General features: G+C 49.4%; 1 protein-coding gene across 1 annotated transcript; it reads left to right on the top strand.

Moving 5' to 3' along the window:
• The first annotated feature begins 182 nt into the window (after window positions 1-182).
• LOC142910717 (uncharacterized) lies at window positions 183-10681 on the top strand. Its single transcript, XM_076060113.1, has 3 exons — window positions 183-345; window positions 5172-6332; window positions 10676-10681. Exons 1-3 carry the CDS (start codon window positions 295-297, stop codon window positions 10679-10681), a joined length of 1218 nt encoding a protein of 405 aa, XP_075916228.1. The 5' UTR covers window positions 183-294.
• The last annotated feature ends 6311 nt before the right edge of the window (window positions 10682-16992 follow it).

Raw genomic sequence — 16992 nt, 5'->3', positions numbered from 1 at the left:
TTCCCGCCAAATTTTTTTTGGCTCCTCCCCACCCCCGCCTTGGAGCCAATCAGGTTTGGTTCCCTCCTACCCACGTGACATGAGATTTTTTTTTTCCCGCTAAATTATTTTGGCGTCTCGCCCTCCTCGCTACGCCTTGGAGCCAATCAGATTTGGTTCCTCCCTAGCCACGTGACGCGAGATTTTTTTTCCCGCCAAATGTTTTGTGACTCCTTTCCCTCGGCCAGGCGCCGTTTTGAAAGTCGTGAGGTGCGGTTTTGAATTTTTTTTATTTTGGAGCAGAAATTGACGACGATGACGACCCCCCAGGGGTGCGAGATCGCCTCTCGTGAGGGAAAACGTGAGGTAAAAAGTGGCCTCAAATGTCCAGCCCGTGATTCGCAGATAGTTTACAAATGCACTGTTGAATTTATGGGCAGTGTTGGGTCAATGGGCGCGGTGCTGAGTCTATGGACATTGACAAAATACAAACGATTTAATTTGTGAATAATAATGTAGCCTGGTTATTAAGTATGGTAAGTGTACTGACAGTCTATAATGTAGACTGTAGCCTGGTTATTAAGCTGAGTGAGTGTACTGACAGTCTATAATGTAGACTGTAGTAATGGTTATTAAGTATGGTGAGTGTACTGACAGTCTATAATGCAGACTGTAGTAATGGTTATTAAGTTTGGTGAGTGTACTGACAGTCTATAATGTAGACTGTAGCCTGGTTATTAAGTATGGTGAGTGTACTGACAGTCTATAATGTAGACTGTAGCCTGGTTATTAAGTATGGTGAGTGTACTGACAGTCTATAATGTAGACTGTAGCCTGGTTATTAAGTATGGTGAGTGTACTGACAGCCTATAATGTAGACTGTAGCCTGGTTATTAAGTATGGTGAGTGTACTGACAGTCTATAATGTAGACTGTAGCCTGGTTATTAAGTATGGTGAGTGTACTGACAGTCTATAATGTAGACTGTAGCCTGGTTATTAAGTATGGTGAGTGTACTGACAGTCTATAATGTTGACTGTAGTAATGGTTATTAAGTATGGTGAGTGTACTGACAGTCTATAATGTAGACTGTAGCCTGGTTATTAAGTATGGTGAGTGTACTGACAGTCTATAATGTAGACTGTAGCCTGGTTATTAAGTATGGTGAGTGTACTGACAGCCTATAATGTAGACTGTAGCCTGGTTATTAAGTATGGTGAGTGTACTGACAGTCTATAATGTAGACTGTAGCCTGGTTATTAAGTATGGTGAGTGTACTGACAGTCTATAATGTAGACTGTAGCCTGGTTATTAAGTATGGTGAGTGTACTGACAGTCTATAATGTTGACTGTAGTAATGGTTATTAAGTATGGTGAGTGTACTGACAGTCTATAATGTAGACTGTAGTAATGGTTATTAACCTGAGTGAGTGTACTGACAGTCTATAATGTAGACTGTAGCAATGGTTATTAAGCTGAGTGAGTGTACTGACAGTCTATAATGTAGACTAGTAATGGTTATTGACCTGAGTGAGTGTACTGACAGTCTATAATGTAGACTGTAGCAATGGTTATTAAGCTGAGTGAGTGTACTGACAGTCTATAATGTAGACTAGTAATGGTTATTAACCTGAGTGAGTGTACTGACAGTCTATAATGTAGACTGTAGCCTGGTTATTAAGTATGGTGAGTTTACTGACAGTCTATAATGTAGACTGTAGTAATGGTTATTAAGTATGGTGAGTGTACTGACAGTCTATAATGTAGACTAGTAATGGTTATTAAGTATGGTGAGTGTACTGACAGTCTATAATGTAGACTGTAGCCTGGTTATTAAGTATGGTGAGTGTACTACAGTCTATAATGTAGACTGTAGTAATGGTTATTAAGTATGGTGAGTGTACTGACAGTCTATAATGTAGAATGTAGCCTGGTTATTAAGCTGAGTGAGTGTACTGACAGTCTATAATGTAGACTGTAGCGGTACGTAGCTAACCGTGCTAATTGTGTTCTGGTTGCATTTTGCACAATTATAATAGTACAATATGGCACCAATCTTTAGCACGAATGTTCAGTTTTATCCTGAAAATTCATCTCTGACACTTTCAGTGAATACCTGAAATGATTTCCATTGAGAATGTCAATCTCTTGACGCGTAAGGGGAAAATATCCCGGTGGGTTATGACCACGCGATGCCTCGCATTCACCAAGACAATGCAGTGAATGTGCTGGGGGAAAGTAAGCACATTAAGAGCAAATATCCTAAACAAAAAATGTTTTAATAAAACTTGACCATAACGTACTCTTTGGCTTTTTCGGTGAAGTCACATAACGGCCAGCATGTTTTTTTCCCCTCCAAATGTTTTTGTAATCTGTGCGCATAACCTGATGAAATGAATGACCTCTTTTTTTAAATAACCCACGTGACAGATCCAACTCATCTCTCTTAAACTATAAACTAGTTTTTCTATTTTATTGTACAAGGTAAGACCCACTGAGCTATGTAGCTTTTTTTCACAAGCGACCTGGCCATCACGAATAAAAGCTCAACACAAAGTGACTTCATCGTGTGGAAATGTATCGCAGTTAAATATTTTACATGCGTGATGTTAATTCTAAATCTGGAGGGGGGGAAACCGGAGGAACCAGAAACATCCATGCAACCACGAGGCAGAGACACGCACACTCCAAATATACTACCAGCAGCTCCACTATCAACAACAACAACCGCAGTTCGCCACTAAGTGGCGGTGACATCACCACGACGCTTGTGCCAGGCGATGTGCACCTTGAGGCCACGTGAATTGTCGAACGCCCGCTGGCAGGAGGTCACGGGGCAGACCCAGATGCGACAGGTCGACTGACTGAGACGACTGGCTGATGCACCACCTGTGCCCCCTACTGTGCAACTTGCTGTCCTCAACGGATGGCACCTCAGCCAGCCACTCACAGGGGGTGACTTCCTCCAATATTTGAGGCACCGCAGCCTCAGTAGGGTCATCCCCACTTTGTCCCACGTTGTTTTCCTGGCTGAGGGATTTCCCCTTCCCCAGGACTTCAGGAATGCTCAGAAAATCTGCAAACCTGTTCCTGGGGGTCGGATATTGGATCACCGTTCTTTCCCCTAATGATGGTAATAGGTGTGGCGCTGCAGGTTACTTTTTTGATGGAATTAAAGAGCGGTTTGTGATCGTGGGCCACTGAGGGAGACTCCATCTCCTCAGCAACCCGCGACCACCACCCATTCTTGCAGTGCCTCACGGCTCTCCGAACCTCCGAGCGAAGGCTGCGGTAAGCCTCCTCATTCTCCGACGTGGGATGCTGTAGCCGATGAGAGTGGGCCTGTCGATTTTTCTCAGCCGGCTTGAACACCTCCTGTCAGCCAGGGTCTCTGGGGAGGTCTGGACCGTGTACCCAAAGCAGCCATTGCAGCTACATCAGCTACAGTCCTAAACCTCGCCCATTTCCCCTCGACATCAAGAGGAGTGGGGGACAATGCCAATCCCAGCCGCAAGCGATGATGAAATTCTCGTTTGTAACTTTCATCAGCTAGCTGAGACCATGCCACTAAGGGTTTGAATGGGGTCCTGGGTGTACACCCACCACCAGAGTGGAAGAATTGCAGGTGCATCTTACAGATGACAAGTCGATGGTCAGTGGGCAGATCAGCTCCACGGTAGGTCCTGGTGTCAAGGACATGGGCCCGCATTCGCTGTTCCATCACTATGTAGTCCAGCAGATGATCTTGCTTGGACCCGGCATGCATCCATGATGTGGTGTGGATGCGCCGATGCCGGAACAGCGTGTTGGTAATTACAAGCCCATGGGCTGCACAAAAATTAAGCAGCCTCCTGCCGTTGTTATTGAGCTGGTCTGCCCGATGCCTTCCAATTACTCCAGACCAGGTGCCAGCATCATGACCAACTCAGGCATTGAAGTCACCCAACAAGATGACTCTATCCCGAGGGGCCACTTTAGCCAGCACCTGTGACAGGAGGTCATAGAAGGCATTTGACTCATTGGCCTTGCTTCCATCCCTCCACGGATGTTCGTCTTTGGTGGGGGCATAAGTTACCATGACCACCACTCCTCACCTGTGGTTGATGGGAAGGCGAGCCCAAAGTAGCCTGGGGCTTACAGCTTCCCACACCTCATCACCATGCTCCCACACCCCTTCATTCTTTTATTCAGAAAAAGAGCCACACCCTGTTGTTTGGCAGTCTCCTGCCCCGTGTAGAGGACTGTCCACCCCTCATGGTGGCAGGAGCCAGAGCCGGTCCACAGGACCTCCTTATTACCACAGAGATCCAGGCGGTACCGGTCCAGCTTTTGACAGAGGAGTGGCAGCCTCTCCTCCGCAGTGAGCGTTCGAACATTCCACGTGGCCACACGTAGTGGTTTTTTGTTGTTTTTGGAGGAGCCCCGAGGGGAAGGATTCAGTCTCCTGGCTCCGCCAAATGGGGTTTGGTCAGGAGACGTCATAGACGCCTGTCCCCCCGGGGCGTCCGGCACAAGCTTATTTATAAAATGTTGTGGTCGTGGTTTAGCGGTAATTAATTGGAGGTGGAGGGGTTACCAGCCCCTCACACCTGTCCAGAGCCCCCACTTAGCCACTGTGGTGGTTACAAACGCCATGAGGGGAAAGGCCAATCCGAATTGGCCCTCCCCCCCGGCACTGCCCACGGCAGCGTTGCCCGTCCGGCATCACAAGGAGGTAGGGGGTTGTTTTGCCGGACACCACCACCATTACCACCACTACTACCACCAACACTACCACCACCATTACACCACCACTACTACCACCACCACTAGCACCATTACCACCACCACTTCCACCACTTCCACCATTACCACCACTACTACCATACACTACCATCACTACCACCATTACCACCACTACTACCAGCAACGCTACCACCACCATTACACCACCACTACTACCACCACCACTAGCACCATCACCACCACCACTTCTACCACCACTTCCACCATTACCACCACCATTACCACCACCACCACTACTACCGTACACTACCATCACTACTATCACCACCACCATTACCAACATCACTACAATCACTGACCACCACCGCTACCACCAATACCACCACCACTACCAGGACTTTTGCGTGCTGAATGCTGGAATCTGATCCCGCGTCTCCTCCCTCTCCTCCGGCCCTCCCCCCTCACCAGCGGCCTCCCAGACAGCCTCCCCCGGCCCCGGCCCCGGCCAGGGCCACAGCCGCCCCCTCCGCGAGGGCTCGCTCCTCCTGGCCCATCCGGGTGCCCAAGCGCTCCGCGGACGACGCCGGAGGAGGAGGAGCCGAGTCCCACGCGGCGCCCTCCAAGGTCGCTCGCCCGCTCGGCGACGACGCCGGGGGGCCGGGGCCCGCGCCGGGGCCTCCCCGCCGCGGCCGTCGTCTTCGTCGCCCCGTGACGTTCCGGGCTCTCGAGGGGGGGGGGCGCCGCCGCCGGGAGACTCCGGCGGCGGCGGCACCCCCCCGGGAGAGCTCCCACGGCGGCGGCGGCGGCGGCAGCGGCGGCGCCCGGACGACGCCGACGCCGGGAATCGGCCCGAGGGTCGCCCCGGAGCGCGGAGACGGCGGCGGAGAGTCGGGGCCGGCGCTCGGCGCCGACGAGGCAGCGGGCGAGGAGGCGGCGGAGGAGGAGGCGGAGAGACGCAGGGAGGACGCGGTTGGACCGCGTGCGGCGTGGAAGAGACACTTCGACTTTTGGTGGCAGGGCGTGGGCAGGAGGGGGAGCAGCAGGAGGGGCGGAGGAGGAGGAGCGAGAGGAGGAGGGGAAGAGGAGGCCGAGGCGGCGGCGGAGGAAGAGGAGGAGGAGGTTTTGGCCGGGCGGTCACCGCTAAGCAAGCGGCGGGAGGCAGCGGCGGCGGCGGATTGCCCGGCGGGACCGAATCCCAATCCCTGCCCGGGCTCCTCTACCTGCCGCGCTCCTCCGCCTCCTCCGCCTCCTCCGCCTCCTCCGTCTCCTCCGACGCCGCCGGCTCCTCCTCCGACGCTGCTGGCGCCGGCGGTCGCGGGCAAGCGGCGCTCGGCCCCGCGTGGGGCGACGTTCCACTTCTCCTCGCTGATGCCGCGGCCGCTGGCTGAGCCGCCGCCACCCACCGAGAGGCGCCGGGGTCGCGCCCTGGAGAAGCAGCGGCAGCGACGGAAACAAATTCAGCAACAATACCGGCAGCAGAGAGCGTCGTCATCGTCGTCCAACTGTTGGTCGTTCTCGGACGCATCGTCGTCGTCGTCGTCTTCAACGCCGGAGGAGGTGGTGGAGGGTGACGAGGTGAAGGAGCGGAGGGACGACGAGGAGGGGGAGGTGGTGGTGGAGGGTGACGAGGTGAAGGAGCGGAGGGACGACGAGGAGGAGGAGGGGGAGGTGGTGGTGGAGGGTGACGAGGTGAAGGAGCGGAGGGACGAGGAGGTGGTGGTGGAGGATGACGAGGTGAAGGAGCGGAGGGACGACGAGGAGGAGGAGGGGGAGGTAGTGGTGGAGGGTGACGAGGTGAAGGAGCGGAGGAACGAGGAGGAGGAGGAGGTGGTGGAGTCTACGGGGGGCGTCCGCAGGCTGCTGCTGAAATTTTACGCCAGCCGCCTGCAGCCGAGTGTCGACATAGCACGAGACGATGAGGAGGTGGCGGACGAGGAGAAGGAGGAGGAGGAGGAAGAAGAAGAAGAGGACGAGGAGGAGGAGGAGGGGACTACGGAGATCACGCAGTGCAGCCGATGATGGCGACTGCAAGTCGGGCGACGAGGAGGAGGTGGAGGAGGAGGAGAGGGTGGCGAGTCTCAAGAGGGTGGAGGAGTGCTGGATTCTCAAGCAGATAGACGACATCATGGCTGAGATACACCAGCTGGAGGGGAGATGCAGGGTGAGGAGGAGCAGATGAGGTGTAGGGTGGTGAGGAGGGGCTGGGTGGTGAGGTGTAGGGTGGTGAGGAGGGGCTGGGTGGTGAGGTGTAGGGTGGTGAGGAGGGGCTGGGTGGTGAGGTGTAGGGTGGTGAGGAGGAGGGTGAGGAGACTCCAGGGCAGCGGGTGAGGGCGTTGGGAGTGGTTCACTCGCTCGCTCGGACACAGTCAGTCAGTTACTCACTCAGACACTCACTCAGTCACTCAGTTACTCACTCAGACACTCATTCAGTCACTCGCTCAGTCACTCACTCAGACACTCAGTCACTCATTCAGACACTCACTCAGACACTCAGACACTCAGTCACTCAGACACGTACTCAGACACTCAGTCACTCACTCAGACAGTCACTCAGTCACTCACTCATACACTCAGTCACTCAGACACACACTGACACACACACACTGACACACACACTGACAACAACAACAACCGCCATTCGCCACTAAGTGGCGGTGACGTCACCACGACGCTTGTGCCAGGCTATGTGCACCCTGAGGCCACGTGAAGTGTCGAATGCCCGCTGGCAGGAGGTCATGGGGCAGACCCAGGTGCCACGGGTCGACTGACTGAGATGACTGGCTGATGCACCACCTGTGCCCCCTACTGTGCCAACCTGCTGTGCTTTAGCCACCCGGTGCTCCGCTCGTTTTTCTGAGCGTCGCTCCTCCGCCCTCCGTTGTTGTTGGAGGGCGACTGCCTCCAACTGCCCAGTAGCATCCTTCACGAGCCTCCTCCACAGAGGCCGATCTTGACACCGCTGGTACCAGTCATCGGCAAGTCCACTCAGCTCCACGTCCTCCTGTACCACATCACTCCATCTCTTCTCTAGCCCGTGCCGCGCCCGCCTAGCCCCCTCAATCCGGCCGAACAAAAGCTGTTTCGGCATGCGGTGGCTGGGCATGCGCGCTACATGACCCAGCCATCGCAGCCTTGCCCGCCGGAGGAGCTCACTGATGGGACCTTGCCCAGATCTTTCACACAATCCAGTCTGCTTAAACCCAGGATGGATCGTAGGCAGGCCAGACTAAATGTTTCTAACCGGCGAAGATGTTCCATTAGGGGGGCCCACGTTTCGCAAGCGTAGAGAAGGGAGGGAATGACCGTGGCCAAGAAGACCTGAACCTTAGTGCGGAGCGACAGACCAGGTAGCTTCCACACAGCGTTACGCAACCGATGAAAAGATATTGCCGCTCGACTGATTCGGAGTGAGACCTCTGCAGTTAAACTGGAGCCAGTCATAAGCACACTGCCCAGGTATGGGAAACTCTCCACTCTCTCCACAACTGCCCCATCAACGATTGGGAGTTGTGGGGGTGGAGTGTCCGATGGTACAAAATACCCAGGCAGGTGCTTAGTTTTGGTGGGGCTGATGGTAAGGCCCCACTTCTTAGTGGCACGCTCCAGTCTCAGCAGCAGCGTCTCCAACTCCTCCTCTGACTGAGCAGCTATTACCAAATCATCAGCATACATAACGTGGTTGAGCAATAGGGAGCCATCCCTTGACCGCACCCGGGCATTGATCAGCCTCCCATTATATCTGTACCATATGGAGATTCCCCCGGTACAGCTATTGAAGGCTTCACGAACTACGTGGTCAAAATAGATGTTAAATAATATGGGAGCCAGAGGACATCTCTGTCGCACCCCAAGGTGTACAGGGAATGGCTCTGACTCCCGGCCACGTAGTTTTACCCGGGCCCGCTCACCATCATGAAGGTCCTTAATGATCGTGAGCAGAGGGTCAGGTACTCCAAAAGCACGAAGAACAACCCAGAGCCCAGGCCTACTGATGGTATCATAGGCCTTGACCAGGTCAATAAAGCAGAGAGTTAATCACACACTGACACACACACTGACACACACACACTCAGACAACAACAACAACCGCCATTCGCCACTAAGTGGCGGTGACGTCACCACGACGCTTGTGCCAGGCTATGTGCACCCTGAGGCCACGTGAAGTGTCGAACGCCCGCTGGCAGGAGGTCACGGGGCAGACCCAGGTGCCACGGGTCGACTGACTGAGATGACTGGCTGATGCACCACCTGTGCCCCCTACTGTGCCAACCTGCTGTGCTTTAGCCACCCGGCGCTCCGCTCGCTGTTGTGAGCGTCGCTCCTCCACCCTCCGTTGTTGTTGGAGGGCGACTGCCTCCAACTGCCCAGTAGCATCCTTCACGAGCCTCCTCCACAGATGCCGATCTTGACACCGCTGGTACCAGTCATCGGCAAGTCCACTCAGCTCCACGTCCTCCTGTACCACATCACTCCATCTCTTCTCTAGCCCGTGCCGCGCCCGCTTAGCCCCCTCAATCCGGCCAAACAAAAGCTGTTTCGGCATGCGGTGGCTGGGCATGCGGGCTACATGACCCAGCCACTCAGACACACACACACACTGACACACACACTGACACACACACCATGATACACACACTGACTGGAGGAGGTGGAGCGTGGTCAACACATCTACGCCTGAAACATTTTAGAAAGAAGCGGAGAATACGGAACAACCCACCTGTTGTCCATTTCGATTTCCGCGTTGCCTCTAATCTTCAGTCTTGCTGTGTATCCACCGTCTGCTGGAGCTCACCTTCTATAGCGAGGATATCCATCATCTCCAGTTTGTGTGTCTTTAATAAATTGTCTCGGATATTTCTTGCTGCTCTCTATATCCTTCATACATGCTGCTACATTGACATTAAGGTTTCCGCATGGCCCATGAATCATATTTGCGGTCACTACTGCAAACAGATTTTGGGTCTTCCTCTGGATTTGGAAACTCGGCAGATATAACATCGATTTGGATTGGATGATTTTTTTCTTTCAGCCGGATTAAAATATGAGCGTGGGGAAGTCATCTACATCATTAGACCTCCTTTGCCAGTACCAAAATATAATAATAGGGGTTTTTCCCCTTTTTTCTGGCAACAAAACTGAAACCTTTTTACAAGGATTCATGTCTACTGCATTAACCACAATACCTGCAGTCAAAATGCAAACAAAACACACGCACTATGATAATATATGTGGCATTGTCCTTGAAACCGATTGGTCCACACCAAGGGACGGCTTTCTTTAGAGCCTCGACCCAATTGGTGCTCGACCAGAGGACGCCAAAAGGTTTCAGTTTTGTTGCCAGAAAAAAAGGGGAAACCCCTATGATGTGGAAGTCCTCGTTTCTGCCACTCAGTTGAGTACATCCAGCATCTTGTTTCTCCAAAAAACACGACTCTCAGTGAATGCTCTCGATGAATTTGACTTGCTTTTGTCTGAACACCCTGGCTGTGAAGTCGTATCGACGGCTGGGTGTCTGGCCGAATGAAAGTTATTACTTTTTTTGTTTTATCTGAGGCCAAGTTGGATTACATGTAAAGGTAATAAATAAGTCGGGGACATCCATACGCTCGAACGTATGACATGGCACCTTGAGCATATTCGTGCATGCGTCTAGGGCTTCCTGTGAATGTAGCAGACGCCTGGATGCTACGGGGGGGGGGGGGGGGGGGGATGATGTAGCGCCATGTTGGGCTGTATGCGTATTACCACGGGAGCTGACCTGTAATAGCGGACATGCGTCAACAGGGGGTGGTGTACAGACCAGGTGGGACGAACAGGGCCCCCAGACCCCAAGAGGGGAGGGGGGGGGGGCTGAGGGATGTTCCAGGGCCCCCTAGAGAGTTCCAGAAGGCTTGGCCAGGGGCAGAGAGACCCTGGAACGGGGATAAAAGCCGGACCCCTGAACGGGTTTGGCGGTCCTTGTCCACCTGAAGCTCTGAAGAAGACTCTGAGCACTACCCTGAAGACTCTGAAGACCCTGAAGCGAAGAGCCCAGTGACCCTGGCTAGGGTCGGGTTCAGACATAACCAGTGTAGGGTTAGCGCTAGAACCAGAGTAAGGGCACCGTAGTGTGGAGGGACTGCCTCCTGAGGTTATCGGCTGTGAGGGGTCGTCACCCCTCTGTGCTGTGGTTCCCTTGTTGAATAAACGTGTTGCCTCTAGCGAACCGTCTCGCCTCGTCTTGGGCCCACTGCACGTGTAACCTGTGGTAATGAAACCTCTTGTCGCAAAAAATTAGCGGCGTGTGAAAGTGAAAGGTGTTAGCGGAGTAATAATAAATGTTGATTTAAAGCTTTCGTGACTGCAGGGATTCATATTTGCAGCCAGCTATGGCTCTAGGGTTTGGTGTTACATGTTATTTATGTAGTTTATTGTTAAAAGTTCGGTCACAGTCCCTATGATCACGGTTACATTGCATTTATGGCTCTATTTTGGTGATTTCGAAAACGTTTTTTTGGTTTGGCCATGTTTTTGTTTATTGTAGCACGGAGTTAGACTGATGGCCTTAATCTTAGTTGTCTTGTGGTTGTTGTTGTTGTTGTTGTTTGACTTGCATCCCACTGGGATTTTTGCACACAGCGTTGGTGTACGGTGCTATTTCAGGAATATTTTGATGTTTTTTTCCTGGATTTTCTGTTTGCACAGTCACATAATCACTTTAAGATGTTTTCTTGTTCATGTTTTTTTGTATGTTGCGGTTGCACCCGATTCAAGAGCCGAATGGCTCACAGGGCTATACCAAATAAATGGAACTATGAACTATTCTTGGTTCTTTTGGTAAAGTCACCACGTAGAAGGGAAACAATCAAATAATAAAAATATAAAACAATAAAATTCTCACGACGTTTCGACTGCAACACACGCAATCATCATCAGGTGTGAAAACCACAGCAAGAAAATTAAAAAAGTGGCGTTTTTTTAACGTTAGCACCACAGAGAGCGATTTGACAGTCATTCAGATGGACGAGTCCATATATGTTGGGGATAGAGGAGGGGGGAGACGAAAATAATGGATGCAGTCTGGAAGCCACCATAAGTGTGAACAATCATTTAAGACCCGAAATGGTTTATCAAATCCTTCCAATGATTCCTAAGCCAGAATTCCTTCCTCTCGGTTGAAATTGTCTCTGTATATGTGGATAGCCTCATGAACGAATCTCTCATGGTAGCCAGATGGATTGCAAATAACCTCCGTCTTGGAGAAGTCAATGTCATGTGAGCCTACTGAATTATAAGTCATCTGCCACGGCCGAGGTGTTGGTCCTACCGTGTTTTAGGTCTGCATTCTGTTCACGAATGAGGTCCGAGACATGTCGTATGGTTTCTCCAATGTAACTACTACCACAGAGGCAACTTAGTTTATAGACACCAGGATACTGTATGTCCGGAATCACATCTTTTACAGACGGAACCAGATCACGGATTTTATGTTATGTGTTGAAACGGACCTGGATCTTGTGTTCATTCAAGATTTTGGAGATCTTTTTTGTGATCCCCGCAATGTAGGGCAAAGTGATGGTTTTGAAAGGCTCCTCAAAAGGGTCCTTCTTCATGGTTGCAGTGATAGCTTTGCGGATTGTGTAGTCAGAGTAACCATTAGCCTTAAGAGCTTGGTGTACGTGCTTTAGTTCACTGGCTATGTGTTCCTGGTCGGATATGCATTGGGCTCTATGGTGCAGAGTCTTGATGAGGGAATTCTTCTGGGATGGATGGTGGTGGGAATCCTGTTTCAGGTAAGCATCCATATGGGTAGCTTTCCCCTAGACAGAGTGGCTCATTGAACCATCTATTTTTTTTACCAATTCCACTTTACAGTAAAATTGTAGACACGGCACAATATATATTTCTGAATCTTTATTTTTACCAACATTTAAAAAAATATTCTCCCTTAAGTCAAAATTCTGAAATATTGGATTTTTTACAAAGCCTTGTGAATTCACCTTGTATCTGAACAAGTTCAATTTGTGCAAATATATTTTTTCAAACGTATAAATAAAAAAAAACTGCTTAAAACTATCAGCTCTATGTTTTCAAGTCAATACAGTTTGGGTAGTGAATAAATTATAGTCTAAATAAGCTACACATGACGAATTGTAGGCAATTATAGTTATAATCAAAGACATTTTTAAACAATCACGTGGTCCCTGTAGTCGCCGTTAGAGACACAAAATATGCTTGAAAACAGTTTATCAACATATATAAATACATTTATTCTAATAAGCAGAGTTAATTTCCTATTTATGGCATGCCAGTTACGTGTCAGTTTTCGATATCAACATCACCTGACACGTGGAGCGATTTAATTGTTTCATCTCCCCACTGGGCATCCTCTCGGATGACCACCTCGCCGCCCATCGGCATCACTCGCCCCCGTCGCGCCCTCCACCGTCACCCTCAACTCCACCCGCGGTGTTTTCAACACTGCCTGGTTGGGCACTGGAACGGTATCCCAGACAGTGCCGGATTAAGCTCGTGCGGGTCCTGTGGCATGTATTATAAAGGTGCCCAAAATAAAATAAAAAAAACACAATTATTAAAACGTAAAGTTTACACATCTACCGGGTCTCCACTTGACTTTGTATTGTCTCGGAAGTCCACCCACACCTCCACTTCCACAAACTGCTGGGAGTTGCCTCGCTCTGCCTCACAGTCAGAATTCTCCTCCTGCTTCACGTTGCCTCCATCGATGTGAAGGTCCCATTTTGGAGTTGAATCTTCATCTTCACATTTCACCTTCACTTCTTCGCTCTTCACTTCTTCACATTTCACCATCACTTCTTCCCTCTTCACCATCACTTCTTCCCTCTTCACCATCACCTCTACATATTTCACCTCGATACCTTTAAAAGTGTCCAAGCTGGGATTTTCTTCCGGTTCTTGTTTAATGAGGGATGGGCTCATTGCGGCACTTTGACTTTCACAAGCTGATTTCAGACTCCACTCCTTGTGGATCTTCTGATGCTTCTGTGTTCTCTGGTGTACTTGAAGATGTTGTTGCTGTGAAAACGTTATCCCGCACAGAGTGCACCTGAAGGGTTTCTCTCCTGTGTGTGTTCTCTGGTGTGTTACAAGAGTAGATGACTGTGCAAACGCCTTCCCACACACACTGCACTTGAAGGGGTTCTCTCCCGTGTGTGTTCTCTGGTGTGTTACAAGAGCAGATGACTGTGCAAATGCCTTCCCACACACACTGCACTTGAAGGGTTTCTCTCCCGTGTGTGTTCTCTGGTGTGTTACAAGAGTAGATGACTGTGCAAACGCCTTCCCACACACACTGCACTTGAAGGGTTTATCTCCTGTGTGTGTTCTCTGGTGTATTACAAGAGCAGATGAACGTGGAAACGCCTTCCCACACACACTGCACTTGAAGGGTTTCTCTCCCGTGTGTGTTCTCTGGTGGTCTACAAGAGTAGATGAATGTGCAAACGCCTTCCCACACACACTGAAACCTGAAGGGTTTCTCTCCTGTGTGTGTTCTTTGGTGTGTTACAAGATTATATGAATGTGCAAACGCCTTCCCACACACACTGCACTTGAAGGGTTTCTCTCCTGTGTGAGTTCTCTCGTGCCGTGTGAAATCTCCAGTACGATCCGTGCTGTATGCACACCGGTCGCATTGTTGACTTGTCCTACCGAGCTGCGCTGAGCGCATTTGCTCCATCAGACCAATTCTGTGGAGGAAGCGTCAGAGGAAGCGTCAGCTGCAGACAGAAAAAAATAATATCCACACCATCTACACGTCAGTATCGAGGCACAGAGGAATGCATATATAGTCACATGTGACTTACACGTCTATACTTCAAAATGAATACTCACCAAAAACTCCGAGCACAAAAGGAATATTTATGAGCGCTAAATTCAGCTGACATAGCAAAGGGTGTTGAAAACAATACTATTTGTGTTAGGCAGAAATGCATAAATTAATGTTCAATCGCAACTTAGAGGTGTGAATCCAGGCTCAGATGTCCTTAAATGCTGGGATGAACAGTTCCGACTTCAGCTGCACGTGTGTGCTGTGTTAACTTCCTGTTCCATTCTTATAAAGAGTTCCAGAGGAAAACAAAAAATAACTATTATGATATAACCTCCGTGTTCAACAGAGTTAATATACGTTACTGCAAACACAAACTGTACACTGTCACTGGGTAAACAGGCAGTGGCGTGTCTAGAATCATGCCTGGCCACCTTCATCTGCTTGGCATGAATGCTTCCTCACTCCACCAAATAATTGAGGATCAACGAACATAGCCGAGGCTAACTGGAGTTTGCGTGTCTCTCTCCGTGGTGAGATGTTAACTACCTCACCTGGTATACAGGAAGTATACCAGGCCGATAGACATTGACACACGTATTCTTGTTTCTTTCAGTAAAGTTACGTAGATAGAAAATAACAATAATTGATAATACAATTACATTAAATAAAGACCACTTGTGTTGCGATCAAAACGACGTGAGTTTTTTTGCTTTATTTACAGTTATTTATTTTTCTTGTTATTTTCATTTAATTTTCTATCTACGTGACTTTACCGAAAGAACCAAGAATATTCATTCCTGCAGTCACCAAAGTTTTAAGTCAAAACATTCACACACGTTGACAAAGCCTCACCTTGTGTTGGTGTGGGCAGGTCGCTTCTGATAACAAGAGCGGTATAGCAGCTCAAGCGGGCTTGGCCTGCTAACAAAAGAAAATAAAAACTGCGTGAATATTTACAATAAAACAAAGTTACAAAGTGGCGAGCCGAGTGAAGACAAATTAAACTTAAGCGAGATAATTAAAGTGAACGCAAATCAGGCGAGGGCAGGAGGCAAGGCCCCGGGTGGCTAGGCCCCGCGTTGTAAAGTTCCAACCTGGACATCGATTCCCATGCTCGCTGCTACTCAACTGACATCCCTACGAGAGAGAGGCTCTACCTTGGTAAACAACAACAACCACCACCACCACAACGACCACCACCACAACGATGAGAATTTCTCACCTCGGATTTCAGTGCAAGCGCGCACACGGCAGCTTCCTGTTACCTCGCGACAGCAGGAAGTAGTATGACGTCACTTCCCCCCCACGAGCGGCTCTCTAACTGAATAAATTATATGCTTAGTTTTTTCGGTAAAGTCACGTTGAAGAGAAACAACAAAATAATAATATATATTTTATATTTATATTATAAGAATATGAATTACTGCAGTCACGCAAGCTTTAAATCAAAATTTGGTTAAATTATGTTAATGAGGCCGGCCCAAATGTCGAGGGATGGGGGCGTGGGCGCTGAACCCGTCGCAATAAACTCGCGACGGCTTTAACGGACACATTATGTTAATGAGCTACCAGTCACTGGGCGTAGCTTTGCCCAAATAAGGATTGCAACTGGAACGATATCGGCAGTGACCCAAGCGGAGGTGACGTCACGCTCAAGAGCGCGGTGGACGGGGGTGGGGTGAATACCTTGGTGACGTGAAATCACTAGCGAGGCTCACATGAAATTGACTTTTCCAAGACAGAGGTTCTTTGTAAGCCATCTGGCTACCATGAGAGATTCGTTCATGAGGCTATCCACATATACAAGCACAGAGACAATTTCAACCGAGAAGATGGATTCTGGCTTAGCAATCATTGGAACGATTTGATAAACCATTTCAGGTCTTAATTGATTATTCATGCTTACAGTGGCTTTCAGACAGCATACATTAATTTTTCGTCTCCCCCCTTCTCTTTTCAGAACATAGATGGACTAGTCCTTCTAAATAAACTGCCAAATCGCTGCGCGTGGCGCTAACGTTTTAAAAATAAATAAATACACCGTTAAAAAATAAATACATTTATGCAAACCGACACACCTGATGACGACCGTTTGTGTTATGGTCAAAACGTCATGAGAATTTTTATTGTTTTATATATATTTTATTATTTTATTGTTTCCCTTCAACGTGACTTTACCGAAAGAGCTAAGATTACGGAATATCATTTGGGTCATTTTTTTTTGTTACTCAAGATGAGATTTCTGATATTACTGCGTTTTTTTAAATATTTACATAACCAATAAAAATTTGTGTTTTTTTTATTCAGACCGCGCCAATGCCAACGCGAGTGTTTATTGTTGATGGTGAGTTTTGTAAATCCGTCGTACGGTAAAAAGAATAAAGTTTTCCCCGAAAAAAAATAAAAATCTCTCCGCCTTGGAGCCAATCAAGTTTCAGTTTCTCCCCTCCCACGTGACGCGGAGTTTTCTGGCTCCTCCCCCTCCTTGCTCGCCGC

This window comes from Petromyzon marinus, unplaced genomic scaffold, assembly GCF_048934315.1.
Source record: "Petromyzon marinus isolate PM22_M1 ecotype Great Lakes invasive population unplaced genomic scaffold, UKy_Petmar_22M1.pri1.0 PM_G_Scaffold_15, whole genome shotgun sequence".
NCBI lineage: Eukaryota > Metazoa > Chordata > Hyperoartia > Petromyzontiformes > Petromyzontidae > Petromyzon > Petromyzon marinus.
Note: the sequence above shows the minus strand (reverse complement) of the source record. Positions and strands in the feature narration are given on the sequence as shown.

What these genes read in the sequence shown, in the direction of transcription:
- LOC142910717 (XM_076060113.1), top strand. Translation starts at nt 295, where the DNA reads ATGACGACCCCCCAGGGGTGCGAGATCGCCTCTCGTGAGGGAAAACGT. An exon ending in CTCGTGAGGGAAAACGTGAG is followed by an intron (nt 346 to 5,171) that starts GTAAAAAGTGGC and finishes CCCCCTCACCAG; the next exon opens with CGGCCTCCCAGACAGCCTCC.